At 37.6% G+C, this 10,554-nt stretch overlaps 1 protein-coding gene across 2 annotated transcripts in view; it reads left to right on the forward strand.

The window, feature by feature from the left end:
* Gmcl1 (germ cell-less 1, spermatogenesis associated) overlaps positions 1 to 10,106 on the forward strand; it is a 40,297-nt gene extending 30,191 nt beyond the window's left edge. Inside the window, exons 12-14 of one of the 2 annotated variants that reach the window (XR_010040600.1) lie at positions 2,960 to 3,105; positions 3,413 to 3,500; positions 9,008 to 10,106. Coding sequence is in view for 1 of the 2 variants with exons in the window: in XM_003468929.5 (XP_003468977.1) it covers positions 2,960 to 3,105; positions 3,564 to 3,651; positions 9,008 to 9,136 (363 nt within the window). In the remaining variant the exon portion in view is untranslated. Of the gene's footprint in view, positions 1 to 2,959; positions 3,106 to 3,412; positions 3,501 to 3,563; positions 3,652 to 9,007 lie in introns of both variants that reach the window. The other variant, XM_003468929.5, reaches the window with a different exon arrangement.
* The last annotated feature ends 448 nt before the right edge of the window (positions 10,107 to 10,554 follow it).

A 10,554-nucleotide genomic window follows, 5' to 3' on the forward strand; every position in this document is an offset into this window, starting at 1 on the left:
CCTCTTATCCTTGTAACTGACTCCCCAGTACCTGGATTACAACAATGTTGTACTCCCACTGGGATTTATAATACATTGTTCTTACTGCCTGTTTTCCAGTCACCTCTCTAACCACATCCTTACTTTTTTGTTAATTTGTATTTTATATTCCATATTAAAATTGGCCTTTTTAGCTTCTCTTTTCCCTTACTGACTCTGTTATACCCATCTGGCTAAACCCCAACTTGTTTTAAATTCTATCTTTTCATGCAGTTCATGCCTATGGCCAAATAGATGAGTATGACTAAATACACCACATCCCAATGGGTTTCCTTAAAATGTTGTAGCCACACATAAACATCAAAGGGCCTGTAGTGCTACAAGGTGTTTCTCCCACATCTCTAGTGAATTTATCCTCTTACTATCTCACATGACTTAACCCCTCTTCAAAAAGGGAATGCTACATGATAACCTTGTTCCTCACTGCAGTAGGCAGAGAATCAGTACCTCTCCTTATCAGCAGTTGTATCAGTCCACCTGCATCTGTGATTGTGCCTGTGCTTTTCTGTTCTGAGAATGGTTGCACTGTCTCATCTTGCAGTATCATCTGTCTTCAACTATATCTGACTCCCCATTCCCCTCTAGCTCCTCTCATTTCTCTGCACCCCTTTCAGACAAAACTCACGGGAAAAGTTGGCCGTATTCATCCCCTCTACTTAATCTTTTCCAAGGCCAGCAAAGTTGTTTTGTTTTGTTGTAGTCTCTTGATGATTATCTACAATTATCAAAGTTTCTATCACTTCTCTAGCACCTTCTTTAATACACTCCCATTTATTTCATTTGTACAACTCCACTGAAGCAGCTACACCAGTATCGGCAGTGATCCCAGGTTGCCAAATCAGGTAGTCAGGAATCTTATTCTGACTGCTCTTAGCAGCATTCACATCTGTTTCCTCAAGCATTAGTGAAAGATCTTCTCCACTTGGCTTAGAGGACAGCATACTCTGCTGGTTTGCTTCCTACTTTATTGACTGCTCCTTCTAAAGTCTTTGCTAGATCATTTCTTACTCAGCAAATGTTGCTATAACTGGTGGCTTAGTTCTTGCACTTCTTTTTTATCTGTGCTTATTCCCAGTCCTGTGATGTCATAGGTCATCTCTTCACTGATAAGCCCTAGCCCCAAGTTCATATATCTTAACTGTTCACTTGGCATCTTTCTTGGATACCTTATCACATCTCATTCATAACATTCCTGGAGGCTGGGGGTGTGGCTCAGGTGGAGCACCTGCTAAGCATGTGCAAGGCCTTGGGTTTCCTTAGCACCATCAAAAACGAAGCAAAAAAACCAACCAAACAAAATCCCACTGTCTCAAGCAGAGTGCTTGAGTTTCATCCTTAAACAGCCTCCATCCCAAATATTCAGTGCATTGGCAGCCCCCTCCATTTATCCATGCATACGCTCCAAACTTCAGACTTCATTTTGGACTCCTCTTTCTTTCGTACCATTCTTGGTGTCCATGAGAAATTGTGCAAGGCTGTATGCCTAAAATACATGGTTAATATGCCTACCACTAACACCCAAGTCCAGGGCACCTTATTCCCCGCCTGGGCTATGGACTAATCTCAAACTGCTCTCCTGTTTTACTCGCCTTTCATACAACAGTCAAAAATGGTCTTTTTTTTTTTTTTTTTTTTTGGTCTTTCATTTTTATCGATACCAGGGATCGATCCCATGACCGCTTGCTTGCAAGGCAGGTGCTTATGCCGCTGAGCTAAATCCCCAGCCCCCAAAAGTGGTCTTTTTAAAGTATAAGTTAAATTATATCCTTTCATTTTCTAATACTTTCTATTCACCTCTTACCACACTTAGAAGACATCTGAAATCTTGCTTACAGTGGACTAGCAGGCCTTCCTTTTTTGGCCTTGGCTGTCTCTGTGAACTCATCTCCAGGTTTTGTCCCAGTCAGTCACTGCCCGGGCGGTGTAGCCCTGCTTGCTCCTCTTTAAATGTGCCAAGCATGCTTTCCCTCCGTATGGTTGTGCTTGCTCTTCTCTCTTCCTGTGACACTTCCCCAGATGGCTGCCTAGTCCCCTCCTTCGCTTAGCCTACTCAGGACTTCCTCTGAGCACTGAGTAAATTAGCAGGCTTCTCTCTGTCCTGCAAGCTGCCCTCTGTCCTGTCCTGACTTTCTTGTCTTCTCCATTCTATGAGCATTATTCATCCTTCTTCCTACCACACAAACATATTCACATAGTAGAATATAAACCTTACCAAAGCAGAAACTTCATTTTATCTGCCTGTGTTTCCATTGCCTAGAGTAGTGGCAATACCTGGCATATTTGCTTAACACATATTAGTTAAATACTGCATTAATGATGCATGAATGCATCATTCATGATGTCAAACAAACCCCTGAAGTCCTAACTGTACTTCCTTGCACCACACTACTTTACCTAATACACTCTCATTGCCTATTCACTGATAGAAAAAACAAACTCGGACCCTCATGATGTATTTCAAATAATCCAGTTCTGCTGGGCATGTGGCACACACCTGTAAACCCTGCCCTCAGGAGGCTGAGGCAGGTGAACTGCCATGAATTCAGGTTGTGCTACATAGCGAGTTGAATGCCACCCTGAACTGCATAGTGAAACCTTGTCTCAAAAAGACAGAAAATAAAATAACCCAGTTCTGTGTATTTCTGTATTTTAGACTTATTTCTAAAGTAAGATGCATGTTAATGGCTTCATCTGGCTATACTTAGAACTGTAATGTAGAAAGCTAGAGGAATTTTAATCGTACAGGCTGCATTTCCAGTTTAGGTATATAATTTTATGAGAAGCCTTAAGGGAAAATATTAACAAAGTAAGGGATCTATGGGCAAAATACTTGGAATGAGTTAGAGAAAAAACATTTTCAGTTTTTTATTTTTGACTTACATGATAAACTAAACTAAATGTCTCTTTTGTAATCTTCTAGTACTGCTGGCGTTGGACAGGTTTTAACTTCGGCTTTGACCTACTTGTGACTTACACCAATCGGTTCATCATTTTCAAACGCAATACACTGAATCAGCCATGTAGCGGATCTGTCAGTTTACAACCTCGAAGGAGCTTAGCATTTCGGTAGGGTGAGATTTCCCTTCCCACTCTGTGGGAAATGTAAAAAATTAAATTAAAATCTGATCTTTTATATCACTAATAGTATTTGGTAAGACATAGAATAATATATTTTTATATTTTTTTATAAGTATAAAATCATAGGGGCTGGGGATTTAGCTCAGCGGCATAAGCACCTGCCTTCCAAGCAGACAGTCGTGAGTTCGATCCCCGGTACTGGGAAAAGAAAAGACAAAAAAAAAACATTCTCTTAAAAAAGAAATATATATATATATAAAATCATTTATTAATATTTTTGATTTTTTTGTTTCAGTGCAGGTTTGTAAATCTCAATGGAATCAATTTACAATTTAAAAAGACAGTTTGAAAAGAAAATATGGATGAGAAAATATTAAAATGAGGTAGGGCTTGATTAATCTGTGGTTTTAAAAGCATGCTTTTGTGCTTGTTTTTTTAAATCCTAGACTTCGCTTGGCTTCTTTTGATAGTAATGGAAAACTAGTGTGTAGTAGAACAACTGGCTATCAAATACTTACACTTGAAAAGGACCAGGTATGTTTGGTTACTTTTCTGTTGTTTCATTATATTTGTGTTTTGAATAGTCTTTTGAAAATTCTTAACAGAACTTGACATTTAAATGATGATACTTTGATTTAAAGATTGATTTGAAAGTGCCATGTTCACTTCAGCATAACTTAGCAAATCCCACTGCAGATCTAGCATCCTTAATCTAAAAATCTGAAATGCTCCAAAACTTGAAACTTTTTGAATGCTTCAAACAAAAACCCCATACAGACCAGGTGTGGCAGCACACGCCTATAATCCCAGCCCTTGTGAGTCAGAGGCCAGTTTGGGCTACATAGTGAGTTCAAGGTCACCAAGAACTACATAGCGAGACCCTGACTCAAAGAAATGAAAGCAAAATCCCACACAGTTGTTTTATGTACAAAATTATTTTTTAAATTGTGTAAAAGGTATCTTAGGTTTATATGTATAAGCAAATTTCATGTTAAGACTTAGGTTCCATCCGCAAAATAACTCTTATGTATATGCATATACATATATGTGTATATCTCAAGCATTTCAGACAAATAGCACTCTACCCACAGTAGCATTGTTGGTATGGGGGAAAAAACCAGTTTGATTTGAGGAGCAGAGAAGTTAATAAGTAAATAATTATATATCTTGAATATAATTTTCAAAAATTATTATTTATAAGCAGAAATGTTTCCACAGGTCCTGAATACTAAGAAAACATTTTTTTCTAATATACTAGGTTTCTAAAGTGACAAACATCCATAATGTTCTCCAAGTTATTTCTGGAGCCATTTGTTTCTTCATAAATCCAATGCGTGTACAGGTTTCAAAGCATTGGAATGAGAAGATGTTAAAGTATATATAATCATGACTCAAGCAGTCAGGAATTTAAAGAGTACCTGGCTATGTACTTGTCTAGCATGTGCAAGGCCTATGCCCAGCACTGAAAAACATAAAATAATGTGTGTAAAAAGTACCTGGCCAAGATAATTGTTTTTTAAATCTTGCTTGATTTTTTGCACACATTTATCTCTACTGTGTGCTAGCTTCTGTGCAAAAGGAGTATTGGAAATAAGCACAACTTGTGTCACATAACCCAGTACAAGGTGGCTGAGAATGAGCTCTGCTAATGTGCAGCGTTGAGGGGGAAGTCTAACCCAGACTGTGGAGTTGAGGGTGGGTATTGTTATTAAGAGGAGGAAAGGGAAGTCAGCTAATGGCAAGCCTTGTCTCCTGGAAAAAATAAAAAGGGCAACCAACCTCAAAAGAATGAGATGGAGAAAAGGAGCTCATTACTCACAGAGCTGAAGGGCAGCACAAATAGAACCAGGGCATGATAGACTATCAGTGGAGTCTGGACAGGTTGTAGTTAGGGAGTTGTGTATGTGTGTTTCATGTAGGTTATAAATGTTTGTTGTGGGAAATTAGAAATATAAGCAGAAACAAAAAGCATATATATCAGATACACCACTCTGATATTTTTTCTTGTATCTGTTTTCCAAAATTAGTTATGATAACTATTATGATGATAAATATTAAGTTTAGAATTAACCAGGTAGAATCAATTTAACAATTCCCAGTTTTGCTGGAAACATCTAAAGCATCATAGCCAGGCACGTGGGTTCGCTGCATCAGGCCTGAATGAGGTGTTAACCCTTGGCCACCTCGGTATCACAGAATTGCTTTGTGTTGGTCAGCCTGGGCATCCGCAGTGAACACACTCTGCCCTTTTCTGTTTTTGCATGGCTGATTCATTGGTTCTAGGGCTCTTGGAGATGGCATGGTATTTAAGTTTTAGGGAGAGATCAAACAGGATCATCTTGGCCTGGTCCTGGTAGTAAAAAGTGTATCTCCTCTTTTGGAGACCAAGGGCAAGAAAGCCTGGCTGCTGTGTCAGATGATATGATAGCAATTGTGTTTTTTTCCCCCTTAAGGTTGTTATACATACTTTTAAAAATTAATATATATATTTACAGCTGGGCATGGTAGCATGCACCTGTAATCCTAGCATTTGGGAGACTGAGGCAGGAGGGTCGTTGTGAGTTTGAGACCAGCCTAGGCTACAAAGTGAAACCAAGGGCAGCCTAAATTGCACTGCAAGACCCTGTCTGAAAAAGACAAAAACCAAACAAATAAATACATACATATAATTTACATCATTTTTATCAACTGCATAATTTCAGTTGTTTTAACTATTCTGTAACTCCCATGTATTGAATAAAGATGATTATTTTATTATGAGAAATAGTTTTTTACATTTTTAAAGATAAATTCCAAAAATTGGAATTAATTTCAAACGCTGCATACATTTTCTGTTGGTCAAATTGCACTCCAAAAACATCATCCATTTACACTCCCTTTAGCAGTGTAAGAGAGTGCACCCAATGCAGTGTATTACCATTTTCTTTTATCTGATGTAATAAATGAAAACAAATATTGTTTTAATTTTCTTTTCTTTGGTTACTGGTATAGTTTGAATATTGTTTGACATTTTATTGTTTCTCTCTTTTTTTTTTTTTTTTTTTTTTTTCCTTTTTATCGGTACCGGGGATCGAACTCATGACTGCCTGCTTACAAGGCAGGCGCTTATGCCGCTGAGCTAAATCTCCAGCCCCGACATTTTATCTTGTGTAAATTGACTGTATTGTCTGAATTTTTTATTAAGGCATTCATTTTTTTGCTAATTTTTTTTTAAGTCTTTTTTCCTTTTTATCGGTACTGGGGATCAAACTCATGACTGCCTGCTTGCAAGGTAGACGCATATGCCACTGAGCTAAATTCCCCAGCCCCTTTTTTTGCTAATTTTTAACAGCTTCTACAAAGAATAACTTTTGTGATATGTTACAGTTTTGCATTTTTGTCATTTGTCTTTTCAGTCTTCAAAATGGCCTATTAATCCTTTAATGATTTCTTTGGCTGGTGAATTCTTAGGCTTCCGTACTCACAGGAAAACTATACAAATAGTCATCTGTATTTTTTCTGTTCCTTTTATGGTTTAAATTTTTACATGGGAGTAGCTTGAAATGTATCGGATATGTCAGTGTATTTGAAATGACTTATCATATTGTAAATCCTCTTAAACTTAGTTCCATTTCAGTAGTTTCATTGACTTCTTCATTATAAAGACAGCAGTGCATTGTTTTGTTTGTTTGTTGTGGGCCTAGGGATTGAACCCAGGGCCTTCACACTGAGCTGTATTACCAGGCCTTTAAAAACAATTTTTTTGTGGTGGTGATGCATACCTGTAGTCACAGCACTCAGGAGGCTGAAACAGGGCGATCGCCGGGATTTGAAGGCCAGCTTGGGCTATATAGTGAGTTCAAGGCCACCTTAACTACACAGCAAGACCCTGTCTCCAGAAAAAAATTTTTTTTTGTTTTTACATGGTCTTGATAAGAAATAGGTGGTAGTCAGTGGTAGTTTCAATCTTAGTTGCTGTATATATAAATGAAGGTTTCCAATAGCAAGTTAGATTTGGGATCCTGGAATTTAGCCCTGTAAGATAGGACCTGAAGGAAGATATAGAGATACAGTATAGAGTAAGCGTACTGTACTCTGAGCATGGGCCTCAGAGAAGTGGGGATTTATATATAAAGAAATGGAAGTGGAACGCAGTAAAATGCTGCTGTTCTGCCTGCTGCTGTGATACATGAGTTCCACTACTTACACTTCCATAGTGGAGCAAGGACACTGTGTTGAAGGTGCTTCAAAACGAACACAGGTGTACACTGAACCCTTAGGTAGAGTTAAAAGATTTGATAGACCAGATACGGATCTATCTTGTTTAGGAATGGAAAGTGGGAATTCATGCAACTTAATACTCCAAAATTGGTCTGTCTGTTCAGCTTGTGATGTGCACACCGACCTCCTTCAAGGCCAAGAGTTAGCCCTTTTACCTGCCCCACCCTGTCCCAACTTAACTAAAATTCCAGACTGCTGATTTTCTTTAGAGCTTTTGTTTTGTCATAATATAGAACAGTGGTGGTGAACCTGTGGCCTACATGCCACAGCCAGCTTTTAAAGCTTTAAAAAGTTCACCATCACTGGTATAGTATCTTGATTTTTATCATCAGGTGTACACACTGCCAAAGTATTTGTTCTCATGAGACACTGTAAATGTGTCTTCCCAGTTTACCAGTACAAATTTTGACTAGACTGAAGTGATTCAGGCATCTAAAGACCCAATTGTGCTTTAACATCACTGTCACTCCTTTCTGGTGACGCTGTTAGCACCATCAGTTTAGATGAGAGCATCACCTGATTTTGTTCACTGATTTTTTTTTTTTTGTCTTTTTCATTTTTTATCGGTACCGGGGATCAAACTCACGACTGCCTGCTTGCAAGGCAGGTGCTTATACCGCTGAGCTAAACCCCCAGCCCCGATTTTTTTTTTTTTTTTTTTTAAGCACACTTTCCCTCTATAGGGGATATAGAAAGAGAGAGGGATTCAGTCAGTCAGTGTGGTCAAGTATTTAAAAAGTAGGCATTCTGGGGCCGGGGATTTCACTCAGCGACATTAGCACCTGCCTGGCAAGCGTGAGGGCATGAGTTCAATCCCTGGTACCGGTACTGCAAACAGCCGGGCGTGGTGGCTCATGCCTGTAATTCCAGCACTCATGAGGCTGAGGTGGGAGGATCCTTGCGAGTTTGAGACCAGCCTGAACTGCATAGCGAGACCCTGTCTCAAAAAGACAAAGAAAAAAAAAAGCATTCTCATTTAACTTTTGCTGCTTTAACTCTGAGGGTTGTTCTCTTCACCCAGTGTACTGATTAAAGGGTATGTGAGGTTGCAAACAGCCAGCGATAGCATCAGTAGTGGTTATTTTTGTGCAGTCGGATAAGCAGTGGGAGTTTGGAGCATTCTCACATGTATTTATGTACCTGAACCTGAAACTGCTTTTACATGATCATGTATTTTATGTTCTAGGGGACAAATATCATGTTTGTCACAGGACAGGGGGAAATCTTAGACAGGATAAATGCTAATAACCCTCCTTAATGGCAGTAATGACTCCCTACCATCGTCATAATATGCTGTATCTCAAGGCCTGAAGCCAAGTGCAAGACTCACTGGTACCTGTTTGTGGCTTCTCTTCATAAAATAAGTAGGAAGCTCCGTTTGACGGGGTTGCACATATGGTAGGCCGGAGTTTTGAGGTTTATGCTGTTGTGCTCAGACTTCAAGTATAAGCTTTTAGTGTCATACTTCGTCCTTTGGTTCACCCCATTCAACACCTTGGCTTTTTATTTTAATTTTATTCTTAAAATATTGCTATCTATATGCTGGTTTCTCCTCAGATCGTATAAATCTTTCGGCTTTTTAAAATATTGTTATCTAGTTGTCAGTAAATCTAAAAACTCTGTCTTACAGGAACAAGTGGTGATGAATTTGGACAGCAGGCTTCTAATCTTCCCTTTGTATATCTGCTGTAACTTCTTATACATATCGCCAGAAAACAGAACTGAAAATAATCATCACCCAGAAAACTCAGAAAACTGAGGATCTCATCCATCGGAAATAGCAGCACTTTGAAAACTTTTTAGGCCCATCTTTAACGGCCCTATCAATATTCATGTCTAAGGTGACTAACAATGACAAAGGCCTTATGAACTGTACAGACAATACAAAAGATGTTTCTTACCCTCATTACATTTCTATGCATATATGCAAAAGCATTTTAAAGCCAAGAAAATATCTGTCAAACCATGCAAGTTGTCATTAATGATTTTAATTTAGCATTAGAAAACTTCTGTAGGTAAATTTCACATTCTTTGCAACAAAATAGCTTAAATTCCTGCCTAATGTTAGTGAGTTTCATTTATTTATCTTTAATTTCTTTTTATTTTGCTGAAAGAAAGCTAAAGAAATAATTTGAAGAGCCAATTATAAATGTTCTTTCAGTTGGTGCCTTTAAGCTGTCTTTTAGTCATCTACTGCTCATTTTTGTTCTTTAATTTAGTACAGTATTTTGCCAGTCTGCTTGTTTTAATCATTAAACAGTTTTGTCATGGTTTTGGGAGACTAAACTGAGGGATTTTTATTTTTTAACTTGAGCATTTTCATGTGTATTTTCAAATTTAGCTTTGTTAGACTTTTAAAAACAACAGCAAAAATCTGCTTTAGTCCTTCAAATGAACTTGAACAAGGGAAAAACCTGTTTGATTTGAGGACATTCCTTTGCCTTACATGGTCTTGTCTTTGACATTCTACATACCTTTATTGTTAGGTTATGAATTATTTATGTATTAAATAGTACACTTTTAAATATTTTCATGTTAGCTGACCTTTAGAATTATTTATGTTCAAATTTTAATTGGGAATCCCATTTCCTACTTAAGCTCAGGACTTTATAACCTCTGAATGGAGTGCCTTTGAGTTATACATGCTAATAGAAATTTCATAGTAAATGTACATAAGGTTGGAGGATCTAATATTGAAGCTGATAATAAAGCATTAATGTAAAAACAAATTATTTTGTCAAAAGTAAGACGTATACTTGTCATGATTTACATATGTTGACTTCTTGTGTTTATTGCTGTTTTCAGATGTGCCCACTTTCCTTGCAGTCAGAATAATTACTTTTGTGGCTAATGTATATTTTTCATATGTTTCTAAAAACGGGAATCATTTTTATGCAAATAATAAGTGCCCATTTGGAAAAAGAATAAATTAGCACTTAAAATCAGCAAAAAAAAAAAAAATCAGCCAAAATCAATCCCTAGCACCAGAAAGAAAACTACACCAAACAAGATAAAATGGACTGAAAAAAAAGAAATTTAATCAAAACCAAAAAAAGATTATTTTGGCTTTCTGGTTAGATTTTTCCCAACTGTTTTTAACTTTTTTGATTTATTGAATTTTTCTCTCCCAGTATATGTTCTTACATCATCATTGCTTTTATCCCCTCAGACATCAAG

This window comes from Cavia porcellus, unplaced genomic scaffold (assembly GCF_034190915.1).
Source record: "Cavia porcellus strain 051 isolate PalLab524CR breed Dunkin Hartley unplaced genomic scaffold, mCavPor4.1 scaffold_18, whole genome shotgun sequence".
NCBI lineage: Eukaryota > Metazoa > Chordata > Mammalia > Rodentia > Caviidae > Cavia > Cavia porcellus.